At 35.7% G+C, this 14,529-nt stretch overlaps 2 protein-coding genes across 6 annotated transcripts in view; one reads left to right on the top strand and one right to left on the bottom strand.

Moving 5' to 3' along the window:
- Positions 1 to 4,517: 4,517 nt before the first annotated feature.
- Positions 4,518 to 11,341, bottom strand: LOC132133613 (putative adenosylhomocysteinase 3). Of its 4 annotated transcripts, none has more exons than XM_059546493.1 (17): positions 10,730 to 11,339; positions 8,438 to 8,549; positions 8,177 to 8,320; positions 7,988 to 8,088; positions 7,385 to 7,487; positions 7,137 to 7,231; positions 6,909 to 7,015; positions 6,669 to 6,785; positions 6,521 to 6,584; positions 6,316 to 6,404; positions 6,160 to 6,230; positions 5,972 to 6,066; positions 5,772 to 5,870; positions 5,392 to 5,460; positions 5,044 to 5,122; positions 4,809 to 4,929; positions 4,518 to 4,711 (listed from the first exon to the last, which is right to left on the bottom strand). In XM_059546493.1, exons 1-17 carry the CDS (start codon positions 11,015 to 11,017, stop codon positions 4,705 to 4,707), a joined length of 1,761 nt encoding a protein of 586 aa, XP_059402476.1. In that variant the 5' UTR covers positions 11,018 to 11,339; the 3' UTR covers positions 4,518 to 4,704. The 4 variants fall into 4 exon arrangements, with proteins under 4 accessions (XP_059402476.1, XP_059402479.1, XP_059402480.1 ...); XM_059546496.1 differs by lacking the exon at positions 10,730 to 11,339 and adding an exon at positions 9,250 to 10,502; XM_059546497.1 differs by lacking the exon at positions 10,730 to 11,339 and adding an exon at positions 9,307 to 10,500.
- A 1,234-nt stretch (positions 11,342 to 12,575) lies between these two features.
- Positions 12,576 to 14,529, top strand: part of LOC132133442 (creatine kinase U-type, mitochondrial-like) — an 11,974-nt gene continuing 10,020 nt past the window's right edge. Inside the window, exons 1-2 of one of the 2 annotated variants that reach the window (XM_059546267.1) lie at positions 12,576 to 12,743; positions 14,478 to 14,529. The exon at positions 14,478 to 14,529 is cut by the window's right edge and continues 145 nt beyond it. In XM_059546267.1, the coding sequence (XP_059402250.1) occupies positions 14,523 to 14,529 (7 nt within the window). In that variant the 5' untranslated portion in view covers positions 12,576 to 12,743; positions 14,478 to 14,522. Of the gene's footprint in view, positions 12,744 to 14,259 lie in introns of those variants that run through there. The other variant, XM_059546266.1, reaches the window with a different exon arrangement.

Consider the following 14,529-nt stretch of genomic DNA (forward strand, 5'->3'; position numbering starts at 1 on the left):
AGAGTTTCAAATCAAAGAACGGGTGCTTCAATCTGCTTGGAAGAAGAAAGATATTCAGTACAAAGGGAAGCGCATTTTCTTCCAACAAGACTACAGTGACATTTTGGCAAAGAGGAAGGCCTATGCACCCATTAAAAGAGCTCTTAAAGAAAAAAATCTTCGCTGCCAGACGTTACACCCAGCGCGTCTCCGTGTTCACCTCCAAACCGGTACAGTGATTTACAGAGATCTTCAAGAAGTCGCGAACGACCTGAAGGGAAGAGGATTATTATTAATGCATGCTTGTTTTTCTCTACCACGCGAGCTGCTCTGATTTAAGTCAGAGGATACGACTCGCATTGAGAGGGACTCCTTTGGTTTTAGAGGATTCCACTTTCAGGTTAGAAGTGATTATGGCACTTCACCTTTGAAGTCGATTTTGTTCCTGTTCATTTGTTCTTTATGTTTTATTTTAGATAGACCGACATTTTATACTTTTTTTCTTAGCCATTTGAGCTGTTCAATAATAATAACGTTCCCTAAAAAATAAAATTACTAGAGAGAAATATAACTTTATTACTCTTATGTAAATGGCTTACACAATCCTGTAAAAAGGGGTAAAGTTATAGCTAAAATGAAGAGAGAAAAGCAGGATGTCATATTTTGGCAAGAAACGCACCTTTCAGATACCAGGCATGAAAAACTTAATAATAATCAATAATATAGAACACTCAATAAAAAAGAAAATATTTCACCAAGTGTAGTATGGGATGCCGCTAAAGCAGTTATCAGAGGTAAATTGATAATTTGGTCATCAAATAGGAAAAAAGAAAAAGAGAAAAGAATTGCTGATAAGACTAGGGAACTTAAGATTTTGGAGGAGGAGCATCAAAGAAATAATAATGCAGATAGTTTAGAACAATTAATTTTGGCTCGAAAGACTTTAAATGAACTTTATGAAAATCTAGTGACCAAAAAAGCAAAATTTATCAAACAAACCTATTATGAGAATGGACCTAAAGCCAGGAGATTACTTGCGTGGAGAGCACGCAAACAAGAAGCTAGTCGTTACATACATAAAATAAAAAATCCGCAGACTAATGAGGTACGATATAATCTAGAAGATATACAAGAGTCTTTTGTATATTACTATTAAAATTTATACTCCCAGCCTCCAGAGGCAGACATAAATATAGTGGAAAGTTTCTTGGACTCATTGGATTTACCGTCTATAGGCACAGAACAGAATAAAAAGCTCACACAACAAATAACAGAGGAAGAAATAGGAAAAGCGATATCAAATTTAGTGCCTGGCACTAAAGAAATAAATAAATGTAGAAATAAAGTGCCAGGTCCGGATGGGTTTCCATCGGAATGGTACAAGTGCTTCAAGCAAATGATAGTACCGACTTTGAAAAGTTGTTTTAATCAGGTTTTGGAAGGCGGAGAAATCCCAATATCCTGGAATCAAGCCCTTATCTCAGTAATACTTAAACCAGGGAAGGATGCAACTGAATGTAGCTCTTATAGACCTGTATCAGTATTGAACATAGATTATAGAATATTTACCACAATAATGGCCAAACGTTTTGAAAACATATTACCAGATTTGATAGATACAGATCAGACAGGATTTGTTAAAAATAGAACAACGCATGACAACATACGAAGAGCGTTTAAAAATCATGAATCATATGAAACCTACAGAATCTGTTGTCCTTAGCCTTGATCCAGAAAAGGCATTTGATTCTATATATGTCTCTAAAACGATTCGGATTTAATTGCCAGGTTATCAATTGTCTAAAATCCCTGTACAATTCACCTACAGCAAGAATTAAAATTAATGGAGATTTATCAGATGGTGTTTCCCTAAAACGAGGCTGTAGACAAGGATGCGCGATGAGCGCAACACTATTTGTATTGTTTATTGAACCATTGGCACAAGCCATCATAGAATCAGAAAATATTATTGGAGTCACTGTATACAATACAGAATACAAAATCTGTTTGTATGCAGACAACATTCTGATGACTCTCATCAAACTTGATATTAGTTTGACAACATTAATATCCCTACTTAAAAAATATGGCTCTTATTCGGGATACAAATTAAACTTCCATAAAACTCAAATTTTAACGTTTAACTATAAACCAAGCAAACAGATACAAAAACATTTAAAATGTAACTGGAATAATAACATAATTAGATATTTAGGGGTCAATATTCCTAGAGAACTGACAGAAGTATATAAACACAATTATGTCCCCTTAACATGCAATATTACTCCCAATGACCATGTACAACAGAATAGATTATAATGAATATATGAAATGATTATACTACCAAAACTACTTTATCTTTTCTTAGCATTACCAAATGAGGTGACCTCTAAGCAATTTAATGAATGGAACAAAATAATTTATAATTTTATTTGGGGTAAACATAGGCCTAGAATAAAATTTGAGACATTGCAACTAGCCAAAAAGGAAGGTGGAAAGGCTCTCCCATGTTTACAGAGTTATTATAAATCAGCACAACTTAAGATTTTGATAGCATGGTGTGACCCGTCAAGTGATGCCAAGTGGAAAGAATTGGATCAGGCTGAGATCCGCACTCCTCTCCCCTCCATTTTAGGGGACAAACAACTATTACAATCACTTTTACCCAAAGTATCCTTCGGGATAAAAACACCATTAAGCATTTGGCTTACGGAATTAGGAGACAAGAGAGTTGAAAGTGTTGCAAAGATCTTACGCTGGCAAGCATATGACAGAGAGTTCACACCTGCAAAAAATGATGCAAGATTCAAAAACTGGTGTAGTAAGGGTATTACGGCATATTGGAAAATAATTACAGATAATGGCTTAGAAACTTTTCAACAACTATCGGAAAAATATTACTTGAGGAAAGATGATTTCTTCAGGTATCTTCAATTAAGATACCATTTTAATGCAGATATCAGGTCCAAAAACATGTAGAACAGCCCCTTAGTTATGCTTTTTATAAATGTATGTGGGGGAAGCTCACTAAAAAACATGTCTCCGCAGTATATTCTCTTCTACAATTTGGGAAAAGGTTTTCCACCATGTATATTAAACAAAGATGGGAAAATGAGATTGGAATGAACATAATTGAGGATGATTGGTTAAATATATGTGAAACCATTGCTACTACTTCCAGCTCTGACTTATGGAGAGAATTTACTTGGAAAAATACAGGTACTTTATTACTCCAAAGATCAGAGAATAACAGACTAAAAATTCTCAACATGGCAATTGCTGGGGGAAATGTGGACAGAAATCAGCAGGGCATTTTCACATCTTTTGGGGATGTTCTAAGATCACCCCTTACTGGGCAGATATTATTAGATATATAAAAATGATATTGGGACTACAACTAGAAGAGACCTATTCTGTGTTTTACCTTGGAAATATACCAAATGGGACAAGAAAGGAAGACAGATATCTGCTACAAATCTTACAAGCAGCAAGCAAGAAGGCCATTACACGTAAGTGGCTGAACATAGACCCTCCTACCTCATCGCAGTGGATAGAAATTACAAACGAAATATACAACATGGAGAAACTGACCTTTTCATTAAGGCATGCTTCGGAAAAAGGGGAAAGTTACTGGAAGAAATGGAAAACTTTCTTTAATAAGTAGATGCCATTTATATTATAATATATATATATATATAAATATCTCATTTAACATGTGTCTAGGGAACATGTTTCATTGTATTATGGCTTCACATTATAGTGTTTCATTGCATTGGTTGGTCTATCTGTTTGTTACTTTTTTTTTTGTTCATTTTGGTTTAAATGTAAAAAAAATGTAAAACCTTTAAAAATAAAGTAAAAAAAAAAGCTACAGATTTAATCAAAGCTACAGTTTTCAGAAAGAGCAGGTTCGCGCTGCTTTGAAATACCTTTATTAGACTACTTGGACACATAGGAGTCTTGCAACCACTTGAGATCCAACAAGATTCTTGTCTTTAGATGGGCAAATATCCCTCTCATTGTTTGCCAAAGCCTTATTCTCTTCTACATTACCTCCATCTAGAGGCATTGAGGAGTTTTTCCCTACTTCAAAAGTGAAAGGCTTCAAAAGTGTTCTCTATAATTTTACACTTTACCACTTACTGGTCTTTCTAAATCAGAAGATTCAAAGTGAGTTTAGATCATTCATAGTAAGTTCACCAACCCCTTTTCAATTCTCTACTGTCAGTTTGCGTCTCCAGTTTTCATGTGTAATGTTAAGTTCAACATTTTAATAATGTTATATGTGAAACAGTGTTTTTGCTGAGTTCTTTTGAAGTCAGGTTTTATCTTTTTGAGGTAAACGAACTATAGCAGAATACAGTGTTTTATTAGAGCTCTATGCAAGGGAGTTTATAACATACTTGTATCATACTATGTTAATTTGTTGCATTTTGTTTTACCTTTATGTATTTATCTATTTTGTTGAAGTTATAATGATAATGTACGCTGTATACAACCAGAATGGACACTTCTAAAATGATTTACAGTACAACTGCAAGAGTAAAATGTGTTATATTTCACTTTACATTTGTACACGCTGACCATTAATGGTCAAGCCTGTAATATCATGTGTTGGTATAGAGAGGGATGAATGAAATCCTCGCTAAGATTTCTGTCCATAGCTTTAGATCCATCTGTTTTCTTCTAAATGATGATGAGTTACATTGAGACTTCTCCATGATCTTAATACCTAAAAACCGAAAAAAAAAATCAGGTGTTAAATGTTTCAAACATTACTTATCAATAAATGCAATCATTTAATTCAAATATTTAAACAGATTTATGACCTGTAGTAACTGGGTTTGAAGGGGCCATTTTTACTCAAGCCCATGTATTTGGCTTGTTCATTGGTAAGCTCAGTCAGGCGTGCATCAAAAGTCTGAAGATGCAGGCTTGCAACATACTCATCTGGTATACAAAATAGTGAATCAGTTTGTGATGTCATTTTATCCAAATATGATTTGGTACATTATGAAATATGGATGAACAATATTAAATTCTGGAAGTCCTTTGCATTATTACCCAGTTTCTTGGGAAGAAGATAGACATCTTTCTTGTAACGGCCCTCAGGAGCATTGAATAGCTCAATCAATGCCAAAGCCTTTCAAAAAGCATAAAGACAACTAAACATGTAAACACATTTGAAGAGACAACCTTTCCATTCATAATCCATAAAATAATTTCAAACCCAACTATAGCCCAAGGCTGTCATGCTTCCATTGGCACTGTGTCGTACTAAATGCAAAGTTGTATTGCTCTGCCCAGCTAGTCTTTAATGTTTAGGCTAAGTAAAAGGGGAAGAACTTTGGCCTTTACGCTACCAACTTAAAACCTCATTTAAATGAATGTATTAGCAAACTGCTTTCATACCTGTGTGGTGGCTGTGATGGAAAGCACGTATATGGGTACAGTGGAGGAGCTTAGATTAAGAACACGGCCCTAAATTCAAACAGGGTAAAACAATAACTTTGCCTCTAACGTTAGTAACCAATAATTCATTAGGGTTGTAATAAGGAAATGTACGTAGATTATAGCTTTACATGATTTACAAATTTATGTTCCTAAATCCACTGGTTTGCACTAGTTTGTAACAGCTTTAGCGTTTACTGCATTTTGTTATTTTTCTAGTGATTTACAGATAGTGGAAAATGAATCAGAAATCTTGGACATTTACAGGAAATAGCTTCCTAACATAATGAAAAATTAGGTGAATGTTTTATTTTTTATTTTTCTATATAGTATTCTCTCACCTCTGCAAGGAGTACTATTCTCTTGCCATCAGGCCAAACAATGTGATCTACTTGCGCTCTCACATGTAGCCATACTAACTCTGGGGTTCTCAGACTGTTCTGAAAATTCAGACAAACGACAAGAAATGCGACCAATTAAATTGCAAGCATTTAACTTTCATCGCTAATCGTGTGTTATATTGCATCCTACAGCCACTTACAACATCGATTTCTGTATTGGAGCGTCCCATATTGCAGACAACGCAGCCATTCTTCATTAGGTCCATGTGTTCCCTCACAACAACGTTTTTGTTACCTGTGTAGAAAAACGGTCAGCTGTCAAAGCAAACCCTGTAAGGCAATAGTACAATAAAGACTTGTGTCATATTTAGGATATTGCGCAACTTGCCTGTGCAGGTGATGACCATGTCCACTTGTCCTACAACATCACCTAGTTTGACCAGTCGAAAGCCATCCATGCTAGTCGAAATGCAATTGGCTGTCAGGGGTGATACTGTGGAAAACATAACTTTATGGAGAGTTTTTCAAATAACTCATATCTTACCATGCTTGTAGAGCACAGATGGGGTCAGCTTCGGTTACATACACCACAGACCCCATCGCTTTCAGAGCTGCAGAACAACCCTTTCCCACCTGTGGGCACAAATATTTACACTTACGCACACAAAACAGATGGCAGGTGATGGACACTGTTCTCTATTGGCATATTGACAATAGAAACCATAATATATTTGAACCAGGAGATGTACCTCTCCGTATCCACATACAGCCACCTGCTTTCCCCCAAACATGATATCAGCTGTCTTTTTAAGACTGAGAGAATAGGAACAAGACAACGTAGGTTTAATCATACAAATACTGTGCTTTAATAGAGAAATAGTTGCATTGTTATCTTACCTATCCAGGATGGACTCCCTGCAGCAGTAGAGGTTGTCAAATTTTTGTTTAGTGACCGAGTCATTCACATTTATGGCTGGGACGCATAATTTTCCAGCTTTAGAGAGGTGATGAAGTCTGATATATGTGATGCAAAAAAAATTGGAAAGTTTCATCGCGTAAACCCACTATAGTGTCAATTCAGTGTAATCATCTTTCCACCAAATGTGACAAATAACAAGGATTGGAAAGTGACTCAACCTGTGAATGCCTGTGATACTTTCTTCAACAATACCCTTGACTTTCTTGAAGAGGTGAGGATATTTCTTGTATATCCAATGTGTCATATCTCCTCCATCATCAAGGATCTAAAGAAGAAAAGACCATTAACAAACTTCAATTTACAGGCGAAAACAGACAAGATGAGAGACACTATTGATCCTTGAATGGAAAGTGGTCCCGTATCACTTAAGGTAGGCCTAATCGTACCATGTTTGGCTCCCAGCCCTCCACATTTACACAGCGATCAATACACCACCAGAAGTCATCCTCAGATTCTCCCTTCCATGCAAACACTGGAAAATCTGTCAGAGGGAAAGACAACGGATAAATCAAAGAAGGTAAATAACAACATGCAAAAAAAATAAATAAATAAATAAATAGCCAAATTCAAATCTGAGACTTTTACTTTTAAAATCTGTGACAATTAGACTAAGAGATTTTTTTTTTTTTTTTACCTTGCTCTGCTAAAGCAGCTGCCACTTCATCCTGAGTGGAGTAAATATTGCAGGCTGCCCACCTACACTGAGCCCCCAACACCTTTAGAGTCTCAAACAGCACCTGTAGAGTAAAAAATATATATTTCTCGAGTGCCACAAGATCCTTAATAAATAATTATAAAAAGTTAATTTGGTGCTCACGAAGCATGTATTGTTATCAGTGTTAAAACAATTGTGCTGCTCAGTATTTTTGTGGTACTAGAAAGAGAGCAGTCAAAAGAACTGTATTTATATGAAAAATAACTCTTTTGTAATATTATGAATGTCATTACTGTCATGGATCCTTGCTGAATGAAAATATAAATTTATTCAAAAAAAATCCTACTGACCCCAAACAGTACAACAGTAATTTAAACTGCAGTTTAACTATGTATTTATTATTACTTATATTAATGCATTTTTGCATTGTATAATCAGCTGAGGGGATATGGGAGGTGTTGGAGGTTTCATGTTTCTAGACCTTGTAAAACAAGTTTTGTTTCTGTATATTTTTTTCTCTTTCTGTCAGCATGATACAGTATGCATTAAAAATGCAGTGAAGTGATTACAGATGACACTTACAGCTGTCTGGGCCGTGACGTGGGTGCATCCCACTATTTTTGCTGCTGCCAATGGTTTCTCACCCTGGGCAGCTTTTCTCAAGGCCATCAGTGCAGTCATCTCTTTAATTAATAAAGGTACACACATAATATTTTTTTTGTGTACTGTACAATGCACGTTTCCTGTTTTATTACCATACACTATGCCTACCATCCTCTGCAAGTTCTATCTCTCGACGACCAAAGTCTGCCAGTTTGATGTTTTTGATGCAGAAGTCCCTGTTCCCTTTAGAGTTAATCTGTTGCATGTCTCCAGGACAGACCTCATCTTCTAGATTTTCTGCATCTGAACCCCCTGAAAAATGAGAAACGAAACAAGAAAGGAAATCGGAATCAATGATTGCAATGAAAATACAAAGAATGACCAAAAATATACATTTTCCAGTTTTGATAGAATATGTGTGGCATCTACCTGAGCTGTTACTGTCCATAGAGGAATGAGAAATAGAGTGGGACAGGGAGCGGCGTCCCGTCTTTGTTAAATGACTGTCGAATTCTCGCATCTGCTCAGGATACTGGATTTGCTAAGGAAAAAACTATTATTTTTGTATATTTAAAATAATGTAATTCAAATAATGTAACCTTTTCCTACAGAAAATAATTATAGAATAATTATAATGCTTTATCCTAACTTAGACTCTAAATATTGAAATAGCATTAGGACGCATTACATGCACAGAAACATATACATTTCAGGTACAGGCAAGAGATCTTAGAGACCAAATATACAGTAACTATCACTTGCTCACTAACTTACACATTAAAGAAAAAAAGAAAGAAAACCTCAAATTAAACATGGCAAAATGTATATGTGTTTGTTGTTAGGGTAAGCACTAGCAGTCGCATTGTCTACTAAAATGCATTTATATTTAATAAACAAAGTGCTGCTCTGCTCTAATATATAAGCAAATCAAATAAAACTAAATAACATTCAATAAAAATGGAATAAAATTAATTTGAGCACCAGGATAGTACAAATCTTTTCATAATCTACTATGGAGTTATTAATGAAATTGTTTTGTCATATTCAGTAAACCAATATAGCATTAGGTCAAAATTACTAAATTAACTTCTACCAAACACACACACACACACACACACACACAAATAAAAAAAACACAAGAAGGAAAATATCTATTTCGAAGTGCTGCAGTTTTAAATCTTATGGTCTAAAAAAAAGCAAACAGATGGATTGCAACTTCCATCTAAGCAGAATAGAAATACTTTGATGTTAAGAGACAACACAGCATCTTTTGATTCCCTGTTTTTCGTGAGACTAACCAGGCTGTAGACTTTCTTCATGGTGTCTGATCCTCTTGAGAAATGCGTAGAATAACTCCCACGTAAGCATTTAAAGACTGAGCCCCAACAGTGATTGTCATGCCATGATGTTAAATGAGCGTGCTAGAGAAGCATTGATCCACTGTCAGATGAAATCCTACACTGTGAGACCAAAGACTTTACAATAAATTCAGAGCTCTCTGTTCGCTTACATGATTCGACAATGATTAAAGTCTATGAGGTCACAAAAGTTCCCTAAAGTCATTTATTAATGCTGGCCAAGTGCCACTGAGCGGATACTGTGTGGTTTTAAGTGCACTGGTCTGTGTTCAGCCCACGTCTCTGTTCAGGGTTGTTAATGATGATCAAGATAAGGTTTTTCGGTTACACCTCATTTAGCAGGCATGTTTTAGTTAAAATGACTTGCTGTTCTCAACCTGGCGTCAGGTGCCTCTTTCAAGGGCAAAACGGAGGTAAGGCAACTCAAGGCTTATGCTTTCTGTGGTTACTCGGCGCATTTAGTTTATCAAACCAGAAACGTATCCCTACCACATGTGGTTTAAAAAAGACAATTTGCTTCTCACAGAGACATTTCCTTTGGCACACCCTGGGGTCAAGTGTTTAAGAACTTAATGGCTCTCAGAAAGTCTTTTTTGGTGTTTAAACCCAGCACATTTAGGTTACTATACCCAGATATGTACCCTTAATTCACCTTGTAAGAAACAAGCAGTTCACTTCTCACCTTGACACAACCAAGGGAAAAGTGTTCAATGACAAAATGGAAGCATGGGAACACGACAACATTCAGATTCATGGGCCTCCCTTTCCAAAGTCTGACCTCAGCACTTCTATGCACCCCAATGACCAAATCATATATTTAACCCTTTGCAAATCGGTTATAAACCAGGACATTGACAGTTCTGTTGCTTTAGGGACACTCCCATTGAAGTAACTAGGGATCAAGGTCAAATTGCTGGTAAAGAACCTACACAACTCCCAGATTCATGGGTATCCCATTCCAAGGTTTGACCTCAGCACTTATATGCTCTCCAATGACCAGAAAATACATTTAACCCCTTCTAAATCTGGTTTAAAACAGGATGTTGACAGCTTGCTTTAGGGACATTTCTGTTGAAGAAACCTGGCATCGTGTACTTCGTTCAAGGACGAATGGTGGTAAAGAACCCAAACAACTCAGATTCATGATTCCTCTTTCCCAAAGGTTTGATGTCACTTTTGTGTTGCCAGCCAAGTTTCGAAACAGAAACACAATAAACACAGTAATATGTTGACAAGGGAGACTTATAGTATTAGTTCATTGCATTTATGTCATCTTCTATTTTGTCTGTTCTTACATCATAATACACAACATTAAACTGTACTTTAATGCCCATTGTACTTATTCAGCCTCAGCGGCACTTACTCTTTTTGTTCTTGGAGCTTCACTGACGACTCTATCATTTTCCTCGAACACTTTCTCGCTGTTCTGCATTTTTACGAGTGCAGATTGCCAGTTGGTTGCTGCTTCTAGCATTCTCAATAACTTGGAGCTAATTGTTGCCAGTTGTAAGGAATCTCCATCTGTTTCCAGAGAAGATGAAATTGCAGCTTCACCATTATGGCTATTCTCTTCCATGCTATCGTTGTCTTCCGTTGGTGGAGTTGCGGACTGAATCTCTGGCTTGCTGTCGAGACTGCTGTCCATTTCCATGTCTTTAGTATTGAAGTTACACACAGTTGCTCTTTTGAACAAACAGGTCTTAAAGGTGTGTAAACATTGCTTTCATATTAACTGATTGTGGAAACAATCAGTGTAAATGGCATGGGGGTAGAGGAGAGGTTTTATACCCTTGGGCTTGGTTACCTTCTGTTTGATACTTTAATATTATTTTTATATTATTCTTCTTGGCTGACAAAGTTGTTCTTTTGAACTTTTTTCGTCAGATAATTTTGAATAAAATGTGTCATCGTTTAAATGAAAATATTAAGCTTAGCAACTGTTTTAATAAATAATAAATAATAAATGTTTCTTGATGAGAAATCAGCATATATTATGAAGGATCAGAAATGATTTAAAATTGATTTAAAAGGTTTCAAATGAATTGAAAACAGTTAAGAATAGAATAAAATAGAATAGGGGAGCATAAGAGACTTCTTTCATATACTCATTTTACTTGAAAGTACTGGGTTATATCTGAGGTAAACAAAACCTTTTATTTAATATACTTATATTCGCTTATCAGTTCAGATTCACTTTTATAGTTGCTTGTGTATGACATCATCACTTAAATCAAGATATAATAGTGGTCTTTCTTTTATTTCTATGAGGTTTCAGACTATCCTTAAAGTAATACAACGTTTGAGGAAAGAACTGTTTACAGGAAACTCGTCTGTTGTGTTGGCTAAATACAGAGTGACAGAAATCAAGTATCTCTTGAGATTAAGGTTGCTCCATTTAACAGGTTTTTACGTTTCATTCAAAAGTGTAGCTATAAGTTGGGTTTTAATTGCTATAATGCTAACCTCTAACATATTTAAGACTGACATATTTCTAGATAACACTGACTGATCCATAAATCTCTAAATTGTAAGGTGGCTGCCCCTTTCTACCTTTCATGGCTTATTGATTCCTTCCTGCCACTAATCAATTTTCATCAATCCTTGTTAAATGTCCTGACATTCATTTCTGGAGGAAATTTTATAAACTGTCCCACTGCTCCCTCTGTTGGAATTATTATGCTATAAGCAAAAAAATAAATAAAATAAATAAATAATATGCATATTTTTTTGTGCTGAAAAAAAAATTGTTCAAGAAGAAATAAGTTTAGGTGTTGCATAAAGTTCTTGCTTTAACTGTATTTGTTAGTAGTTTCCATTTTCGCTTTCCATTAAGACTTCAGGGGCCTTGCAGTTCAACAATTAGACATTTATCAGTTATTACACAATACAGATGATAAAGACAATAATAGCATTAAACCGAATGTTGTTTTGTTACTTGTTTGCATAGTGGGGATTTTCTTTGCTATTGTCTAGTTGATTTTAATGACATCAAGGTAATAGTGGTGTAAGGTAGGCTGTAAGGGGACGTGTCACTTATCCTGTCATCACAGTGACCTTTGAACTGATTGTGGCTTCATTATCTCATACCCAGCTCTGATGACACCGGATGCAAATAAGGAATCCAGTCATGATTTTGTTCCCAGGAAACATTAGGCAGCATTAGCCAGCCAATTAATGAATGGCACAGTGCTGCTCGAGTATTATGGGTACGGCAGGTCAAACAAAAGGAAGTTTTAACCATGCCATGGCACTGTAATAAATAAGGACACACCTATTTCTGCTCTGCTGCGTTGAAGAAAGTAAAAGCTTTGCCCTTGTACCTGGTTCCTACTGTACTTCAGAAGATAAGACCAACGTCTGCGTTATAAAAGTATCTGGTATGTGAATTTCATTTTAAATATGCATGACTGTTCATAAAGCAATGTAATGTATCATAAATTTTCGAGCATTGCTACTTTGACATTTCATGACATTACAAGGTTGTTCAAACATTCCACGTTTTCACTTCATTTCAATAGAAATATCTCTGGATTATACGAAGTCTGCAATTCACTCTGTAACATTTCTGCCTTGCATCATTTAAACACTGATTTATTCTTACAATAATGACCGGTTTGCTGCACACTACAAGGGATTATTATACAGACTTTAGTTCATTTTGCCTACAGTAATTCTCTTGTTTATTTCACATGATTTCTGCAAAGTATTTTAGTGGAACGTTTTAAACCAGGATTTTAATCCCAACTAAGACCAGTAAATGCTATGAATTTGTCTAAATGGTTAGGCACGATTCAGGCTTAGGATGAATGTAGGTTAACCCAGCTGTTTCATATGAGCACATATGAAGCAAACAGTAAGTGTTTTATATTTTTATCTATTTATCTTTTTAAGAGAAGAGAATAACAATATGGGGATTCTCAGACTGGTCACAAAGAGTTCTCAGACTGGTCATAAATCTGACTGCTGACTAGTGATCATGACGAATCTTAATATATGAATAACAGATCCTTTAAATATTATAGCAAACATTGTCCTTGTATCTGTATTACATATTTTAAGTGTTTCCTTTTATGGAGTCTTGAGACAGACATCAAATAGCCTAGTATCTGGTCATGTGATTTACAGCACACGTGTTCAAATTTGCACATGCTGTTAAAAAATCTGCACTCTTACTTTGCTAATTTAAAATAGCTACAACTTGATTCAGGCCCATCAAACTGAAAAGCAATTTGAATCACAAATGTAAAATTCTGTGTAAAATGGGTTAAATTCACTAGCCATTGTGTGGAAAATTTCTAGAAGGTGACATGGGACCGACGACATATTTAAGCAAAAATACTTGCTTATGCATTTGTTTGCAATTCTAAACGAACACAGTCACGCGGCTAAAATGAAATATATAATATAACAGAACCAAGAACAACCAGTTTATGATGTATTTTAACGTTTTTAAACTTCTTAGGATAACTAAAAGACCAGACTAAGTTGAACTAATTAGGCTCCTTTGTGTCTCATAGTATCTACATGAAAAATAAAAAAAATAAAAAAATAAATCTCAACATATATATATATATATATATATATATATATATATATATATATATATATATATATATATATATATATATATATATATATATAAACTTTGCATTTATGCAACGTTGGCACTCATCAGCCAATCCCCAGCGCGCATGCGCGTGCTGCAGACGGGCGTGTGTTGTTTCACAGGTAAAGCGAAACCAATGGGCTTTAAAGTCACGTATAAGGTTCAAAAGAGCTGTCAGTTACTTCATGGTTAACAACACATTTATTGTTCCCTTTTGGTACCTTAAAACGAGATTAAAAAGACATTAATAAAATGTAACCACATTGGGACCCTAAGAAATAGCCTGAGTGTAAGGACGTTCAAGGTTGTTGACTGGTTTACTGTAAGGGTTGGAGAAGCTGCACTGGTCTCTGTGAGACTCTGAATCATCTCGTGCTGCTGCTGCTGCCTCGGAGGGGAGGGTGATTGGATGGCTGTTGTGTTGGGAGAAGAGCAGATATCCGCAGCATTCCCCTGCATCCTCCAGTAATCCCATTTCTATTCGTCTGTCTGTCCATCCTTCAAGACCGCGTTCATCTGGAGAGACCTTGTCTGCTTCTGTAGGGTTAAAATGGCCA

This window comes from Carassius carassius, chromosome 50 (genome assembly GCF_963082965.1).
Source record: "Carassius carassius chromosome 50, fCarCar2.1, whole genome shotgun sequence".
NCBI classification, from domain to species: domain Eukaryota; kingdom Metazoa; phylum Chordata; class Actinopteri; order Cypriniformes; family Cyprinidae; genus Carassius; species Carassius carassius.

Bases quoted from the DNA above. Each gene is read 5' to 3' on its own strand.
- LOC132133613 (XM_059546493.1), bottom strand. From the start codon at position 11,017: ATGGAAATGGACAGCAGTCTCGACAGCAAGCCAGAGATTCAGTCCGCA. The intron at 6,585-6,668 runs GTAAGATAACAA...CTATTCTCTCAG, and splicing joins AGGGAGTCCATCCTGGATAG to TCTTAAAAAGACAGCTGATA. The intron at 6,405-6,520 runs GTACATCTCCTG...TTGTGCCCACAG, and splicing joins CTGTATGTGGATACGGAGAG to GTGGGAAAGGGTTGTTCTGC.